Source organism: Photinus pyralis, unplaced genomic scaffold, assembly GCF_008802855.1.
Source record: "Photinus pyralis isolate 1611_PpyrPB1 unplaced genomic scaffold, Ppyr1.3 Ppyr1.4_LG10, whole genome shotgun sequence".
Taxonomy (NCBI): Eukaryota; Metazoa; Arthropoda; class Insecta; order Coleoptera; family Lampyridae; genus Photinus; species Photinus pyralis.
Window position 1 is genome coordinate 16,964,470 of NW_022170250.1, and position 18,911 is coordinate 16,983,380.

General features: G+C 42.1%; 3 protein-coding genes across 4 annotated transcripts in view; all 3 read left to right on the forward strand.

The window, feature by feature from the left end:
- Positions 1-18,911, forward strand: part of LOC116161157 (flotillin-2) — a 376,423-nt gene that overhangs the window by 27,016 nt on the left and 330,496 nt on the right. The gene's annotated exons all lie outside the window — the stretch shown is intronic.
- On the forward strand, positions 5,458-8,959 carry LOC116161158 (odorant receptor 82a-like). Of its 2 annotated transcripts, XM_031474401.1 has the most exons (6): positions 5,458-6,980; positions 7,025-7,512; positions 7,559-7,663; positions 7,726-7,825; positions 7,876-8,034; positions 8,088-8,218. In XM_031474401.1, exons 1-6 carry the CDS (start codon positions 6,747-6,749, stop codon positions 8,151-8,153), a joined length of 1,152 nt encoding a protein of 383 aa, XP_031330261.1. In that variant the 5' UTR covers positions 5,458-6,746; the 3' UTR covers positions 8,154-8,218. The 2 variants fall into 2 exon arrangements, with proteins under 2 accessions (XP_031330261.1, XP_031330260.1); XM_031474400.1 differs by having other exon boundaries at positions 7,876-8,959.
- LOC116161161 (odorant receptor 82a-like) lies at positions 15,800-17,365 on the forward strand. Its single transcript, XM_031474405.1, has 6 exons — positions 15,800-16,593; positions 16,640-16,744; positions 16,804-16,903; positions 16,954-17,112; positions 17,166-17,261; positions 17,313-17,365. Exons 1-5 carry the CDS (start codon positions 16,313-16,315, stop codon positions 17,229-17,231), a joined length of 711 nt encoding a protein of 236 aa, XP_031330265.1. The 5' UTR covers positions 15,800-16,312; the 3' UTR covers positions 17,232-17,261; positions 17,313-17,365.

The following is an 18,911-nucleotide window of genomic DNA, read 5'->3' on the forward strand; positions in this document are numbered from 1 at the left end:
TCACATAATTTGAATTTGTGATTAAGCGCTCGCGTGTTCCACATCTTTTTTAGAGGAGCATTTTATTTGCAAAGTAGCGCTAACGTTGACAGTTGATACTTTGGCATATGCCTGGCGTAGCCGCTCCTCCCAGAATTTTGTCAACTGTCGTGGGAGGCATCTGCACCAGTTTTGTTATCATTGCACTGGGCGGGGGTGGATTTTGGGGTGGGGCGGGGCTAATTGGCCGTTGCTCGACCCGAAAGGGTACGGCCTCTGGAATATCTGTATTAGAGGGAGCTCTGCATCCTGGTGATATCCTCTCCACCGGTGTTGCATTAGTTTTCAATGCCTCCATCCTTTGATCTCGTTTCTTTCTTTCTTGTTTTTCCCTTTCTTATTGTTGTCCTCTCTTTGCCTCCCTTTCTGTCTCTTCCTCCTCCTCTTGGATGCTTGTGCTTAAGTCTGATTCTAAGATCTGCCCTACTTGCGCTACTTCTCCTTGGAAGGTGGTTCCTGCATGAACAGCTTAGCCCGTATTACCATGGTAGCTAGCCTACCTGGGAGGTCATATACCCTTGCGATCTGGGATAGGACCCTTCGCTTGGTAGGTGCGTCCTCCGGGATTAGATCCGGTTTGAAACGAAAGACAATGGATCGGTGCCAATTATACGCCCAGGGTCTTCTTTATGTCCTCTGGTCCAAGATCCATAAACGTATTTGCCTGTAGTTCGTCGGGCAGGATGGAAATGAGTTCCTTGCAATTGCTTTTCCACTTTACACACGATGGGCTACGTGCATCGGGACATTAAACCGGAAAACATCCTGCTAGATCGTTGCGGGCATATCAAGCTGGCCGATTTTGGTTCTTCGGCTCGGCTCGATTCCCGTGGATTTTTTAACGAAGGTGTTCCGCAGGGACACCGGATTACATTGCGCCCGAGGTTTTACAGTGCATGGATTCCAATGCGAAAAAAATGGGCTATCAGGTAAATACTCGGTAACTTCTTTTAGTGTTGTGGGCATAATCCAAAAATGATTATTATTCTCATTATTATTATTGTCTTATTATTTTAGGGGTTGTATTTCACCATAGGGTGATTACTTTACATGAAAATCAGGGTTAACCATTTCCAAAATATTAAATTTTATATTGAAATGTTGAAATACAGGGTGTACCACCACTAATGCTATTTTATACAAAGTTACCCTTATTTTTTGTACTTCACAAAAGTTACAAGCAAGGGGGGAGGGGCTATTTAAAAAAACACTTATTTAATTTCAATGTTTAATGTTATTTTTGAACTCCCTGTATTTATTTATAATCAAAATATCAACACAGTTTTCTGGAGCATAAATTTCTTCATATTCAAGCGAGTATTCAAGGTTCAAGACAGCCAAAACTGAGGCTACAACTGTTAAGAAAGGTGAGGGCGCCATCGTGGCGCACAAGGACGGACATTTATTTTCCATTGATGATTAGCGTAACACAACGAAGTTGCGGTAACGTTTATGTTCTCAATTTTCCATCGTCTGTCTGTCTGCTCCTTTGAGATTTCGGCCCTCGGGCTGAGCTTGCTGTATTTGTAATTTTTTGATATTTTACGATTGATTATTTGCGTCAAACCACCTTCAATTTGCGTTCATTTAAAAATTAATGCGATTTTTGGCGAATATTAATGTTTGAGGCCCCAAAAAGGTCACCTAAGGACCTCAAGACTGCTCCAAACTTTTGCATAAATACGAAAGTTGCCTATTGCGCATGCTCAATATGCGCAGTACGATTTTTTGCGCATGCATTCATAGGCACTTCGATTCTAAAACGTGGTCGATTATATAAATCGAGAGATGAATGCAACAAATTGCTTAGTTGTAGCCTTCGGTGTCTAAATACAATAGAAAAAAGTGCCATTTATAGGTAATTGGAGGGAGGGAGGGGGGCATAAAACCCGATGTTAAATGCCACCTAGCCTCATGCTTGTGTGGGACCGTTGACACATTGCTCGGCTTCGCCTCGCACATTAAAACACAAGACTGAAGGCCGATCGACACGACTCTTGTGCAGATAAAGCGCATTTTTTTTAAACCGAAATAGCTTTTGTTTTGACATCACCAATGGATATATTTCTTGCAGACGTCTCACTCGCCCTTTGTGAGTACCCTCTTCCGACAATCCGTTCTTGAGGAATATACCCGATCAAGATAAGAGGTCGAGGAGGAGGGCTATGGTTAGTAGAAATGAATTCCTTTCGTTGAGACCTTTCATTAGAGTTCCATGAAGGATAAAACTAGTTCCACCTCTTCCCCCCCTCCGCCCCGTACTTTGATAAGAGGACAGAAAGAAGGGCAGTAGGGGGTATAGAAAACGGTTCCTTTCGTTGAGACCTTTAATTAGAATACAAAGAGATACAAGCGATTTTTAGCGCATTTTTTAAGAATTAAAAAAAAGTGCTATTGTTTGCGTTTTGTCCGTCCGTCCGTCCGGACCCGCTTCTGCCGTTTCGAACTACTTCTAGGGAAATGATCCTAGAGTCCTCGAATTTTTTGCAGTAGGTAGCATATACCTTGAATGTGTGTCAGACGGCCATCCAATTTCGCTGTCTAAAAGCCCCCCCCCCTCCCCCCACGAATTATTTCCAGAGATACTGTTTTTCAAAGTAAAACGTGCATAACTTTTACATACGACAACCAAGTGGTCTCAGATTTCAGATTTTGTATACGCATGCCTTCAGTGGTGTCAAGTTGAACTTTAGAAAATGGCGGGGGGTGGGGGTGGGGGGTAAATACATGTTCTACCCTTCATGGTATTCTAATGAAAGGTCTCATCGAAATCGACTCTTTTCGAGATCAGTGAGCGGTAGGGCCGGGGGGGGGGGGGGGGGGTTAAAACCTAAGTTGGGGGGGGGGGGGAGGGGGTTAAAACCTAAGTTAATTTATCTTGTGTAACCTTACTACCTAAATAGCAAAATTTCTTTACATGCTTTAAAGTGTCGTTTTCTATTCGGATCTTTATTTTTTTCCTATCCTCTCTTTTGTTTTTTCTTTGTTGATTTTCACACTGTAGTTTCTAGTTAGTATTCCTCCCTTATCGTTTGGTCCTGTGTTGACACAAAGGCAGAATATTCACTGAAAAAGTGGAAGGGATGGAATTAGAAATACTATGGAAAACATCTGCACGACCTCGGCCGGCGAAACAAATAACTATGGTAATAAGAAATCTATAACACTCGGATGACCTCTAGTTGCGGAAATAAAGAATTAGGGTAATAGCAAATTTGCTACGGTATTCTTCATCGGAAACCTTCACCGTGGAGTCTTTCGATTTGCGAAAATACGGGAGCACCTCTTCGTACGACCAGCCCAGGTTGCCCAAATTCACCCACCGCTTTGCTTCCGCGGTTGTACATCATGTAATTAATAACTGTGCTTCCTCCCAGAACCCTTCCTTCTGGGTATCCTTGTGATCTATATCTTTTTTGGAATAGAATTTTTGTTTGCAACGTATCACTAACGCAGCGTGATGGGAAAACAGCCTTTTGTATTTAAAAGAGTCGATTTACAATTCCCTTATTGCGCCTGTAGCATAAAGTTAATTACCTTATTTATTTATATGAAATTTTAACACTTAATTTAGAATACGAGCGCGATGTTAAAACTGACACTAAACACACTTCAAGTTGCTTATATAGCAAACAATAAACTTATATAATAAATCTAGAAGGCATGTCTTCTTTCACAGAAAGAGTCAAATCCGTTTTTTTTCCTTTTCGCCGGACTGAGTGTCAGCGGGTCGGAGGGGAGGGGGTTGCGTTGACAGGAGTGCTTGGAATCTCTTTTCGTTTAGAGCATTCGAAGGAATACGTGGGATGAAGGCCGGAGCAGTTAATCTTCGTCGTCGCGAGTGCGCTTATAAAGTCCAGCGTGGGAGTACCCCTCCCTCACGGAAACTGGTCTTTCTACCCGCGTTATTGCGTGTTACAACGGATGCAAAAATCAGCAGCGTAATCCTGAATTGAAGACGCGAGTCACCATAATAAAAGCTGAATGACCTCTTCGCCTATTCCGTTCCACTGTCATGTTTTATAAATCGCGAACGATCACGCACTCTGTCAAATTTCGCAATGGTAGACAATAATACGCCTCTAAACTGTCTTAAAAAAATTGAAGAAACACCTGCAGATTTCATACAATTTAAACGTCTTATCAAATTAAATTTGGGCGTTGATTTATTTAAATCAAGGACGAAATAAAGTGAAACAAATGATTCTAGAGACATGTCATTCCTATTTAAAATGGATTGCGGAGCATGAAATAAAATGAAGTTCAGAACAGAAAACAATGTCGTTTCCATGGAAACGATGCCAGTAAATTCAGAATTTTCACAAGCTGCTGCTATAAAATAAACTTTTTATATTATCCACGACGATGAAGGGAAACTAACCATCCCCCGTATCTTTTCCTTTCCTCTGCCTCTAGTTTCTTCGTTTCTTCACTGTTTTCCCACTCGTTTCCTTTTTTTCCAACATAAAAATTTTGCTCCCCATTTCCTCTTGCCAACCACATTTTATTTTCCTTTTTCTTCCCCTCTTCTGTGTTTCTTTACGTTTCACTTTGCTTGCATTTTTCAATTTTGGGCCACAGTGCCTAATGATTATTTTCTCACTCTCTTCTGTCTGTTTCGCCCTTTATTCTTTTCTGTTCTGATAAATTTGCCTAATATGATTAACAATCTTTTCCTGTTTTTTTTTGGCTGCTTCATTGTTTCTTCTGTCATTTTGTTTCCTCCATTCCTTCCCTTCTGGTACTCATTTATTTCCTTTCGCTTTGTGTACCAATGAGACACAAATCCAAAAGTATTACTTAGGATGGGATTAAAATTCGGGTAACTGGAAACCTTCAGAGCATAAAAATAGATACAGATGAAAGGTCATTACTTACGTAAATTTTTTAGTGAATATTCATGTGCTATTGTATACGGAAATGTTGTTTATACGCACAGTGTGTTAATTGAAAATGGCAACGGACAAAATTAGAATTAAATAATGATCGAGGTACATTAAACCATTGAGTAATTCTTTGCTCAAAGATTAAACAGCGAGGTCTAGATTGCCGACGGAAAAAAAAACCTGATGCCGGAAGGAAAAAGTGGAATGCGATGAAGGAAGCAGTTGTGCAGAAAGCGTGAACTTGATACAAGGTAGAAATTATTATTATTATTATCCCTCTCTTGTTTTGGGCCCTCAACAGGCATGCGCCCAATTACAGAGTGACCCGCATAATGCTATTTAGAGGTGCCTCTGCAGAAGGTCTTAAGTTGGTCTATACTACTCCGGTATTTACCTTACGAATTAGGAAAACTACAGGAAAACCTAATTCGGAGTAGCCTGTAGAATGCTCGGAACTGGTCTAAGGTAATTTCCATCTCCGCCACAGATGAAAAATTCACCTCAACCCAGGTTCGAACACCCGACCTCCGGATTTATAACCCAATGCTCTACCACTGAGCCATAAATCCGATAGAGAAATGAGGGAGGCGTAAAGGTGCACGAGGAAGTCCAAAGAACATGGAGGTGGGAGGCGGCAGCGTAAAGGAGGAACGAAGTACGCGCGGTTGACGGAAGTGTTAAAAGGGACATTAGGTGTAAGGAAATGGAAAAATGTGTGAATACAGCATGAAGGTGGGGGTGAGGGATGCAGTGTAGCAAAAGTCAGGGGGAAGTTTGAAAAAGATGCGAAGAAAAGAGGCGAGGAATGGGATTCTCAAAGGAGACAAGAAGAAAAATAGAGTAAGGAAGATGGCGCGTGCATTCGGAAGAAATAAATCGTATGGGAGTTGTGGAGGAAGCACGAGACTTTAGCGGAGATGCAAAGGTACGTGTACGTGACAAAAAAAAAAGCCAGAAGTAAAGAGACTTAAAAATAAATGGTAAAAAAGAAAGACCGGAACGCGAATAAAGCATGGAGAAAGAGGCCTTCGCATAACCGAATACTATTTGTAACTTCTTCGTCCTAGGCATTAGATACAACAGATGATTTTCCAGCAAGTTTATTAACGCACCTGACCCCGAAATGGTTGGCGGATTATATGATAGCAGTTATAATGTTAGTTAGTGTTCAATTTTGAGATGGTTTTGCTTTTGATTAAAATAAATGAACGCCTAAAATGATTGCAACTTGATACGACGTTTAAATTGTATAAAATCTGCAGGTGTTGTTCTTAAATTTCTAAGTTTAGAGGTGTATTGTGTAAAATTGTGCAGTTGCGAATATATAAGTGGAACGGAATAAGCCAAGAGAGAACGAGAGGTCAGGTCATTCGGCATTTCCTGCATACTAGCATAATTGACATATGTTAATGAAAGTAAATCTGTGATATAAATAGCATGTAAACGCTTACATTCAATATTATCAGTTAACAATATTCTTTTCAATAATTTGTGTGGATCCATCAAGAATATACTCATCGTTTGTTAGGAAAATTGAATTCATCTCAAATGCAATAATTGAAATTAATCGACAATCTAAACGCTGCAGTCGCTTGCATGCGAAGGTAGTGTGAATTTTTAATTTGCCTGTGGGAGTTTATGGGTCACTCAGTTAATACGTAATGGGCGTCCCTCGAACGTGTCTCTGTATGTAATACAAAGCGGTAGAATACATTTTGTTCAATCGCATTCAAATTATAAGCCAGTGTGAATAAAAAAAAACAAAAGGCAGCTACATATGGCATAAACGGGCATTATTACCCCAACAGTTTTACTGTAACCATGAGTGCGACCGCTGCACCGTCCCAGCAGGGCATGCTAACTTTCGGCTTGCAGCTGTTGGGAGTTATTGGTCTCGATCCGCATGTCCCGATCGCTTTGGCCAGAAGAAAATTTTATTTCGTCGTTAGTTTCGCTGTGTGCGTTATAACCATGGGGACACTACAATTTTTATGGAGCTCGGATAAGATGCAAGCGTTTCACGACGGAGCGGAAAGCATAATAGGCGCTTACCAGGTGTGTACAGCGTCGCTGACAGATAACTTTAGGTGATCTCTTAGGTTTTTGTAAAAGTGATTGCTTTATTCTTTGCTCGACGGAAATTGCGCAAGCTCATATCTAAAGTTTCTGCCTTACAAGATATCGGAAAACTGGAAGGAACACTAGGCAAAGAGTTGAGGGGAACTCGGGAGAAAGTCATGAAAGTCGCCAAGTTTTATTTCAGATTTTACTGTCTTACTTTAGCGGTGCTTTGCTCGAGACCTTTGATGGTGAAAGATGAGAGGACCCTGCCGTATCCGATTTACGACTTTGCAAATGTGTACGAGTCGCCGATGTACGAAGTCGTGTACTTCTTGGAGTGCGTTGGTGCCGGGATTTTGGCGGTTGCAATTGGTGGATGGGACTTATTGGTTTACTCTTTCGTCGCGTACATTTACTGCGAGTTGGAGGTGGTGAAGCACGAATTCCAAAGTTTGAAGGTAAACGATGAGGGTGACCTGCAGGTCAAGTTTGCCGAGGTTGTCCGCCGACATGAGTTCGTTTTGAGGTGAGTTGAGGTGGTTTGATCTTAATATAAGTCCATCGTCTTTAAGCTGTATACCTGACCTCAATTCGGTGTGCGCTATGACGATGTTAAACCAATTTATTACGCTTGTTGGTGCAATTTGTGCGTCCGTGTATGTACTCGCAGGGGCAGGGTAAGTTTGCACAACACCAGGAAACATTACGCGAACGTAAAAGATGAAACACTTTTTCTTAGACATAACGTTCCTCTTCAAGTGGAGCAGATGTTGATCTTACTGGCAGTCTCAACGCAACTGCTTTGTGCAAGCTGTGCAGGAACCATACTTACCGATCAGGTATACTGAGTAATCTCGACGATGGTGTCTTCTTCAAAGTGATTTTCCAGAGCAAATCAGTGGGCACGGCACTTTTCCACGCGCCCTTTTGGTTGGAGGCCCCCATTGCAATTAAAAAAGAGGTCGTAATGGTGATACAGAGATCTCAAAAGTACGAAGGTCTTTCCATGGCTGGAATGGGCGATATAAATATCCCTCTGTTTACCAAAGTAATTATCGCACCTTTCCCAAAGGATCAAGCAACAACGATCTTCATTTTTAGATCCTCAAGCTCAGTTTCTCCCTCGCCAACGCAATTTTGGCAATCGACGGTCGCAAACCACAGTGAGGCTCGCCTACCAACAAGGAATTTGATGTATTCACTCTGTAATTTTTGCACGCGAACGAGCCTAATCCGATTTGTGTCGCACTCGCCTTAGTCTCGCTCGGCGTTGGTCTTAAAACCATTGCACGCGTTCTTAACCTAAGAATAGGGTGATAGTAAATATTCACTGTCATGTTATACTTGATACATGTTCAATGTAAATTTTTCGACTACTCAAGAGTTTTTATTTCACCTTTTATACCTCCGTCTGCCATCGGTTCGTTCGGATATCTCGAACAGCCAACAAAGCCAACGACTTCTTCTGGTTAATTAAATTTGGTGTGGTTCTTGTCGGGTAATTATATTAATATGCCTCAGCTGCTCGTCGGGTAATAACCCTCTTCTGGCCTCAAGGGTAAAGGATAGGTCAATACTCTTTATTAACATTGAATTGGTTCTTATTTTTCTTAAAATAGCGCCGTTACGTACTGTAAGGAACACATTTTGATAAATGGGGTTGAGGCGGAACGGTCCTGTAAGGCTGATCTGCATTAATTTGCAAATTTCGCATTGGGGCAAACTATGGTACGAGGCAATTCTATAATGAGGCTGGTTAATTGTGTGTTAATTGCTTATACACTAGGAACAACGCGAAGTAGTTTGGATTCGCTCCCAGAATTTGGACGTAGTTAAAGATACACGGACCGAGTATAGAATGCGAGATGTCCCTGTCTCTGGTTGGATGCATTGGATGGTTAGCAGGCGTGGCCTCGTGGAAGTTTTCGCGTGTTCGTTTTTCTCAAAAATACGGCTACAGCTGAATGCAGATTGTCTGGATGGCGACGTCGTCCGCGTAGAAAGTCAGGGCGGTGTCCCGTGTGATCCGCGAGAGCAGGGTGCCCCGGGGATACTCCGACCGTTGCTTTGCGCTCTCACGACCTGCTTCCCTCGAAACTTTGAGATATGGAGCAACAATATGGACCGTAGCTAGGAGGAGACCGGATTCCAGCATCTTCTACAGCAGTGCGTTGTACCAGATCTTATCGAACGCCATAAAGACTGATCCCGTGGACTGGTTGCGTGTTCTACCGTCCTTAGCACTGGGGGACCGTCGGAATCCTCCATTTGGACCTGCAGCCTCCTCAGGATCACCGCTTCCGTTACTTCGGTAATCTCGGAGAGAAAGTCAATCGGGCGGTAATTCTGTGGGAACTTCGCGGACTATCCCGGTTTCTGTAACATAATTACGTCGGCACGTTTCCACCGAGCTGGAAAATGCCGCAGTCTTAGCATCGCGTTGAGAATAAAGCGAGAACTCTTACCGCCTGTTGAGGGAGCACCTCGAGCGTGCCCTGTTCCCGACGCCGTCTGGTCCTGCAGGCGGTTTTCCAGGGATGCGCTCACCTTGTGATTATTGCTAAGATCGAGACCCGCTTAGATACTTAGTGTTAAGTGTCCGTGAAATATTACGTAATCAACGCTATCTCGATGATAGCGCATAAAATTGCTACCTAACCTAATAGAAATACAAACGCCCCTTTGCAGTACCCCCTACCTGAATTTTCAATCAGCATCTGCTCACTGGCAAAATTGCCATTGAACCTAGGGCCTGATTCCTCAAATTAAAGTCTAGTACTACACGTAAATCTCGTCCATATTCTCCTGTAACAATCTCTGATAATCTTCCTTTATTAAATCGGAGCCCTTCTCCCCCACCATGTACCCAACCGCGCTAGTGTGGGCAGATATCGTGGTAGGTATTACGCTGGTGTCGATCACTCTTAACCTCCTCACACCGTACACTCGCAGTCTGGGGTCGACCACCGCCTCAGGGTCCGACGACGGTCCCATTTTGCAGGTGCTTGTCTGATGGTACAACGTCGTCGTTAGGTGCCGAATTGCGCACTCCCAGTAGGGGTCGCTGTCGTACTGGTGCATTTCGCAACCGGGCACGACGGTTTTGACCTGCTCCGCTCCGTACCGTTGCAAGGCGGGGGACCGCATGATCCTTTGGCTTTCGCGTACTGCCGCAATGAATTCTTTGACGTCTTCATTGTTGGGGTCGGAGAGGTAGTTGCCGTAGAATCGCGGCGGGTCAAGTGGATTTGTCGAGCTCAGCTTCATGTGTCCGTGGGATTTCGGATGCAGATGCATTGGAAGGATGGAGTACGCGTACTTAGTTTCCAGTGGTAGCCAAATGGGATAGTACCATGCATCGGCTACTCTAAACATTCTTCGATAAATCGTGCCGAAGTCCGTGTGCAGACCACCGCTTAAGAAGATGAGTTCCATGTCTGGGTAATCCTTCGAGTAAGAAGTGACATTGGTTTTGAAGTACGCCAGAGCTTCAACTCCTCCAAGTGATGTCATCGGACCCTTCCCATAGAGTAGAAACTCGAGGAGGCTCCTTATCGTGAAGGTTTTCCAGAAGAATGTGACAATCGGCTTATTTATTGTGAACACCAGTCCCAGGAAGACGAGGTGGTCGTACAGCTTTCTTCCTACAGGAAGGTCTTGCACGAGCGGAATTCCCAATTCGAGTAAATGGTCCCGGGGGCCGATACCGGACAGCATCAATATTTGAGGCGAATGGAAAGTACCAGCGCTGAGTATCACCTCAATGGTGGCGTTCACGACGAACTTTCGATTCGAGTGGAGGTACTCGACTCCGTATGTTCTCTTCGTGCCTGGCTCGATGAGTACTTTGGTTACGTGACTGTTGAGCCGAATGTGCAAGTTCGATCTTGCTCGGGCGGGGCGAATGAACGCCTTTTCCGCACTGCACCGTCGACCCCTACGCAACGCGCCCTGTACGTACGACACTCCTAGTTGATTTCTCCCATTGTAATCCACGTAAGGGTAACCGGCCTCCTGGCAAGCCTTCACGAAGACGTGCACCGCTTCCGTTCTGTAGGGCACGTCGGACACAGTCAGTAAACCACCGGGGCCACGGTACTCTTCATCGGCAACCTTCACCTTGGAGTCCTCCAATTTCCGAAAATACGGGAGCACCTCCTCGTACGACCAGCCCGGGTTGCCCAAATTCGCCCACCGATTGTAGTCCGCTTTGTTTCCGCGAATGTACATCATATAATTAATAACTGTGCTTCCTCCCAGAACCCTTCCTGCTGGGTATCCTACGATTCCATCGACCAAACCTGAAACCCGACCACCCGTTTGCAGATTTGCTTAGTTACGAATCGCATTTACATCGAACCGGAACCGGAATTTCGTTTGTTTCACGGTTTACGTTCGTAACAATTCCGGTTTGGTACCCACCTAAACCGAAATTTTCCTGTTTTTCCGTGAGGTGATTCCAGTTTTGGCGAGTAAACTGCCCAAGGGACGCCATCATGGGATATTCCGTTTGGGCCAATGACTCATCTCCCGATTCCAATAGGAGAACCTTAACGTTAGGATCTTCGGACAGGCGATTGGCGACGACCGCCCCTGCAGGACCCGACCCCACCACAATGTAGCTGTAAGCTCCTGAAAAATTGATCTCGCCGTATTTATTTCGCATGCTCTTTGTGGACTCACCGTCCGGTCGCACCTCGTCTTCGACCGCGAGCAGAATGCAAAGGGCGAGTGTGATGTAATTCATCTTGCTCACGTTTTCTTCAGCTTTTGCAATAGAATCATATACTACAAACTCAAGACGTGTACTACGGGCAACATCTCATTTTTTATTAAAAATGCACCTCAATTGCGAAATCACTTTTTTCTCACTGGAACACGGCGAACTATGGTCAGGTATTTCGTTAGTGTTTTAATTAAATTAGCCGTTGTTTCATTTTCGGTCACATAATTTGAATGTGCAAAGCGGTCCTAATTTTAATTTCTGATGAAGTACTCGCGCGTTTCACATACCTACAAAGTCCTTCTGAATTGTCCCATAAAAGCGTTCAGGTAAACATTTTTTGGTATTTTTTTGACGGCAGTTTCGGGAAGAATACGAGCGTGAATGTATCACTTCCACATCGATGTTAAGACTGAGACCAATCACAATTCAATTTGCTTATATAGAAAAACCAGGGAGGTATTCCATGCCCTCCGACTCCGTGGTGCAACATTCTACCATAAGACCTCGATCGGCTAATTTATTCGGCTTGATATCGCACAAGTCGAAGGCGAGTACGGCACAAAACCATGCTAGCGTCATGCATTGTTCGGTGTTCGGACCAGATTTCTTGTTCTGGCATGGGCATCCTTTACCATTAGTGTGGCCAAATGACTTTGTGGAGGAATGGATTAAAGGGCGTCTCTTGTGGAAATGCGGGCTTCATTCGTTTATCTATCCCCTACTCTTAATAAATAGTCCAATTAGATCCGGCAAGGGATTGAGTGAACGTTCCACGAGCTGCCTGCAGTTCTCGTGTTTCAAAACCTCATTTGGGCATGCTGTCTTCTTACATATGCTATCACCTTTATAATTTTGTCAAGGGAGGAAAACCTGGTCACTATGTTATATGCTGAGTGCGGTTGCACTTGGTGCTTCTTGGAGCCGCTAGCTTACGATCTTAAACACAAACTAACAATTTATGACGTGGGAGCAATTCGGTTATGAGATTAAAGCAATAACGAACAATTTACGTTTTTAGCTAGCTTGATTGTTTATGTTGGTCTTGAGGAATGGATATTTAATCTGTAAAGAAAGCGTTCGGGAGGTAGTCAACATACCCGAGGTAGTCAAGCATACCCAGAAGGGAAATATGTAGAAATGTGCATCCACCATAGGAATAATTCACTACAAGGTAAATTCTTTTCAATTAGCACTAATTACTTGAATTGGAGATATAATATTTGTAAATAGCTATGATATACGCACCAAAATTAATAAGAAAAAGTGTTTTCCTGAGAAATTTTGGTGCAGTCGATTTTTGGTAAAAAAGGAAGGTTATACAGTGCCTTTTTTGAGCCCCCGAAAAAAAATTGTCTCAGATCGACCCGGAAAAGAATTTTCTTATAGAATGTGGCCTGTAGAATCCATAATTTTAAACAGTTCCAAGATTGGGCTACTAGGTCAAAAGTGACAGCCTTTTGAATTTTCTTTCGAAATTGGTTTCTAGTCCATAACTTTTGATTGAGAAGTCCGATCGAAAAAGTACGAATTGTTTTGGATTCTACGCACCAAAATTGATAAGAAAAAGTGTTTTCCCGAGAAATTTTGGTGCAGTCGATTTTTGGTAAAAAAGGAAGGTTATTATACACTGCCTTTTTTTGAGCCCCGAAAAAAAATTGTCTCAGATCGACCCGGAGAAAAAAATTTCTTATAGAATGTGGCCTGTAGAATCCATAATTTCAAACTGTTCCCAGATTGGGCTACTAGTTCAAAAGTTACAGCCCTTTGAATTTTCTTTCGAAATTGGTTTCTAGTCCATAACTTTTGATTGAGAAGTCCGATCGCAAAAGTACGAATTGTTTTGGATTCTACCCACCAAAATTAATAAGAAAAAGTGTTTTCCAGAGAAATTTTGGTGCAGTCGATTTTTGGTAAAAAAGGAATGTTATACACTGCCTTTTTTGAGCCTCGAAAAAAAATTGTCTCAGATCGACCCGGGAAAAAAAATTTCTTATAGAATGTGGCCTGTAGAATCCATAATTTCAAATAGTTCCAAGATTGTGCTACTAGTTCAAAAGTTACAGCCCTTTGAATTTTCTCTGGACATTGGTTTCTAGTCTATAACTTTTGATTGAGAAGTCCGATCGAAAAAGTACGAATTGTTTGGGATTCTACGCACCAAAATTAATAAGAAAAAGTGTTTTCCCGAGAAATTTTGGTGCAGTCGATTTTTGGTAAAAAAGGAAGGTTATACACTGCCTTTTTTGAGCCTCGAAAAAAAAATTGTCTCAGATCGACTCGGAAAAAAAAATTTTCTTATAGAATGTGGCCTGTAGAATCCATAATTTCAAACAGTTCCAAGATTGGGCTACTAGTTCAAAAGTTACAGCCCTATGAATTTTCTTTCGAAATTGGTCTCTAGTCCATAATTTTTGATTGAGAAGTCCGATCGCAAAAGTACGAATTGTTTTGGATTCTACCCACCAAAATTAATAAGAAAAAGTGTTTTCCAGAGAAATTTTGGTGCAGTCGATTTTTGGTAAAAAAGGAAGGTTATACACTGCTTTTTTGATCCCCGAAAAAAAAATTGTCTCAGATCAACCCGGAAACAAAAATTTCTTATTGAATGTGTAGACGCTTATTCTGCTACCGGTTTGTTAGCATCTTCCACGCTTCTTTGTAATTGACTTCATATATCGGCAGATGCTGGCATCACCTCTTAGATTCTTTTTCAACGTCAGTTAATCTCATGTTGGAATGCACCACTTTGTGGAACATGTCGTGGAAGCTGGTCCATATCGCGTAGTCGCTGAACGTTTTCGTATTTCGTTTCTTCTCGTGGTTCCTTCTCACAGAGCGAAGTGATTCACATAGATTTGTACTTGTTAATTAGTAATTGAGCAGTAAGAATCTTTAACTTTAACTCGAATTTTAAATAGAAATAACGAATGCGAATCACGTCCATTATTTTATGTTAGACCCTCGTTATGCGTAACTTGCCTTTACCAGTTTTTTTTTTACAAAACAGAATCTCCAGCTTACGATTTTAAACACATAAACTAATAATTTATGACGTGGGGCATAAACAGAATTCGATTATGAGACTAAAGCCATAACGAACAATTTACGTTTCTAGCTAGCTTGATTGTTTATGTTGATCTTAAGGAATGGATATTGAATTTGTAAAGAAAGCGTTCGGGAGGTAGTCAAGCATACCTGTTTATAGGGAAAAAATGTAGAAATGTGCAGTTAGAAGCATCCACTGTAGGAATAATTCACTACAAGGTAAATTCTTTTCAATTACTACTAATTAATTGAATCGGAGATATATGTTTGCAAGTAGCTATGATCCTATATAAATCTGCACGTGGCCTGATATGAATAAATGCAACAGATGGGGCTACTACGGCTGACAGTAAGATCAAATGGTGCCTTAAATGTTGGTTTTGTGAAAAGTAGACCTAGGCTGAACCAAGCCCATTATTATTATGCTACCAGTGGGACCCATAGAGCCTTTAACTTGGTTCTGTGAACCACTGTCTATTTCCTAATATGTTTCGTGGTTAATGGGTCCTGAATACTCTCGTTTATGCGCTCGCTCGTTAGACCGAAGTGAAAAGGGACCCAGTAAACGAAAAAGATGTGAGCATATGCTCTCCTCGCGGCTTCACACTTATCGGGAACGTGGCATACAAAGCCGATACATTATTTTTATTATTAAAATCTGGCCCAAAAGATGGAGAGTCGTTTGAATTCGTTGCGGTTCGGTTCGCGCCTTTCGGGTAGGTGTAGAGATAGTGCACAAAAATGCATGGTAGGCATCCATCTAAATAAGTGACAGAATGTAAAAATCGACAATCCAAAGGCTTCAGTCGCTTGCATGTGGAGGTAGAGTGAATTTTTAATTTGCCTTTGTAGTGAATGCTGTGGGAGTTTGTGGGTCACTCAGTTAATACGTAATGGGCGTCCCTCGAACGTGTCTCTGTATGTAATACGAAGCGGTAGAATACATTTTGTTCAATCGCATTCAAATTATAAGCCAGCGTGAATAAAAAAACAAAAGGCGGCTCCTTTTAATTATCCGGCTACAGACGGCATAAACGGACATTATTACCCCAACAGTTCCAATGTAACCATGAGGGTGACCGCGACACCGTCCCAGCCGGACATGCTAACTTTCGGCTTGCAGCTGTTGGGAGTTATTGGCCTCGATCCGCATGTGCCAATTACTCTGTCCAGAAGAAAATTTTATTCCATAATTAGTTTCGGGGTGTGCGTTATAACCATGGCGACACTACAATTTTTATGGAACCCGGATAAGGTGCAAGCGTTCCACGACGGCGCGGAAAGCATAATAGGTACATACCAGGTGGGTAACAGCGTCGTTGGCGGACAACTTTAGGCGATTTCTTAGGTCTTTGTAAAAATCATTACTTTATACTTCGGTCGGAAAAAACTGCGCAAGCTCATATCCAAAGTTTCTGAATTCCAAGATATTGGAAAACTGGAAGGAAAACTAGGCAAAGATTTGAGGGAAATTCGGAAGAAAGTCATAAAAGTCGCCAAGCTTTATTTCAGATTTTACTGTCTTGCTTTAGTGGTGTTTTGCTCGAGACCTTTGATGGTGAAAGAAAAGAGGACCCTGCCGTTTCCGATTTACGACTTTGCAAATGTGTACGAGACGCCGATGTACGAAATCGTCTACTTCTTGGAGTGCTTTGGTGTTGGGATTTTGGCGTTTGCAATTCCAGGATGGGACTTATTAGTTTACTCTTTTGTCGCGTACATTTACTGCGAGTTGGAGGTGGTGAAGCACGAATTCCAAAGTTTGAAGGTAAACGATGAGGGTGACCTGCAGGTCAAGTTTGCCGAAGTTGTCCGCCGACATGAGTTCGTTTTGAGGTGAGTTGAGGTGGTTTGATCACAATATAAGCCCATCGTCTTTAAGCTGTATACCTGACCTCAATTCGGCGTGCTCTATAACGATGCTAAACCAATTTATTACGCTTGTTGGTGCCATTTGTGCGTCAATGTATGTACTCGCAGCGGCAGAGTAAGTTTGCACATCAGGGAACGTTACGCAAACGTAAAAGATGAACCACTTTTTCTTAGGCATAACATTCCTCTTCAAGTGGAGCAGACGTTGATCTTAATCGGAGCCTCAGCGCAACTGTTTTGTGCAAGCTGTGCAGGAACCATACTTACCGATCAGGTATGCTGAATGATCTCGACGACGGCGTCTTTTTCAAAATGACTTTCCAGAGTGAATCAGTTGGCATGGCAGTTTTCCACGCGCCCTTTTGGTTGGAGGCCCCCATTACAATTAAAAAACAGATCGTGATAATCATACAGAGATCTCAAAAGTTCGAAGGTCTTTCAATGGCTGGAATGGGCGATATAAATATCTTCCTGTTTACAGATGTAATTATTGCTCCTTTCCCAAAGGGTCAAGCAATAACGCTCTTCACTTTTAGATCCTCAAGCTCAGTTTCTCCATCGCCAATGCAATTTTGGCAATGGATGCTGGTAAATCACAATGAGGTTCGTCTACTAACACGGAATTTGATTTTGTAATTAAACTGATCAATTTTTGCCGATTTCGCCTCACTCTATACTTTTAGCACGCGAGCGACATCTGTTAAGAGTTTATGTTGCACTCGTTTTAGACTCGTTGGCCTTAGTCTTAAAACTATTGCATGCTTTCTTACTTAAAAAAAATCAGATATTCACTGTTATGCTATATTAGATACATGTAGATCAATAGTTCCTTTAAAAAACCTACTCAAGATCTTTTATTTCACCTTCGTCTTTTCAACGCTACCACTAAAGTACGATATTGTTTGCCTTCATTTAACGAGGTTCCAGCAAGTACCCAATTATCATGTTGATTGGGCCAGAAATGTTGTAGTGAGGTCGGCTAAGCGGCCCTTGAATGCTAAGTTCGGGGATGAATGGACCGGTAACAATGAAGTGAGCTTCTTCATGATCAGCGGCTGGCTTTTGATTCTGAAGCTGCTAGGGAACGTGGGTTTCATCCCGAAATCGATTTTTCCTCGCACCCTGTGTGCACCAGGTAGTCCTACGCCGGATTTCTGAAAAGAAAACGAAAACTCCTCGGTTTTTAGTATATTTGACTATGTTGCGTTCGCCGCTCGAGGTCGAAAACTTGAATTGGGTTAACAACAGTTCCAATCCCACAAAAAATCAGAACTACCGGATTTGACGCTTGGTACCCTCCATTTTCAGGAACAAAGTTACTAGACTATGTGGCCTGTAGAATCCATAATTTCAAACAGTTCCAAGATTGGGCTACTAGTTTTACAGGAACAAAGTTACTAGACTATGTGGCCTGTAGAATCCATAATTTCAAACAGTTCCAAGATTGGGCTACTAGTTCAAAAGTTACAGCCCTTTGAATTTTCTTTCGAAATTTGTTTCTAGTCCATAACTTTTGATTGAGAAGTCTGATCGAAAAAGTACGAATTGTTTTGGATTCTACGCACCAAAATTAATAAGAAAAAGTGTTTTCCCGAGAAATTTTGGTGCAGTCGATTTTTGGTAAAAAAGGAAGGTTATACACTGCCTTTTTTTGAGCCCCGAAAAAAAAATTGTCTCAGATCGACCCGGAAAAAAATTTTCTTATAGAATGTGGCCTGTAGAATCCATAATTTCAAACAGTTCCAAGATTGGGCTACTAGTTCAAAAGTTACAGCCCTTTGAATTTTCTTTCGAAATTGGTTTCTAGTCTATAACTTTTGATTGAGAAGTCTGATCGAAAAAGTACGAATTGTTTTGGATTCTACGCACCAAAATTAATAAGAAAAAGTGTTTTCCCGAGAAATTTTGGTGCAGTCGATTTTTGGTAAAAAAGGAAGGTTATACACTGCCTTTTTTTGAGCCCCGAAAAAAAATTGTCTCAGATCGACCCGGAAAAAATTTTTCTTATAGAATGTGGCCTGTAGAATCCATAATTTCAAACAGTTCCAAGATTGGGCTACTAGTTCAAAAGTTACAGCCCTTTGAATTTTTTTTCGAAATTGGTTTCTAGTCTATAACTTTTGATTGAGAGGTCTGATCGAAAAAGTACGAATAGTTTTGGATTCTACGCACCAAAATTAATAAGAAAAAGTGTTTTCCCGAGAAATTTTGGTGCAGTCGATTTTTGGTAAAAAAGGAAGGTTATAACCTTTGAGGCCCTAAAAAAAAATGGTCTCAGATCG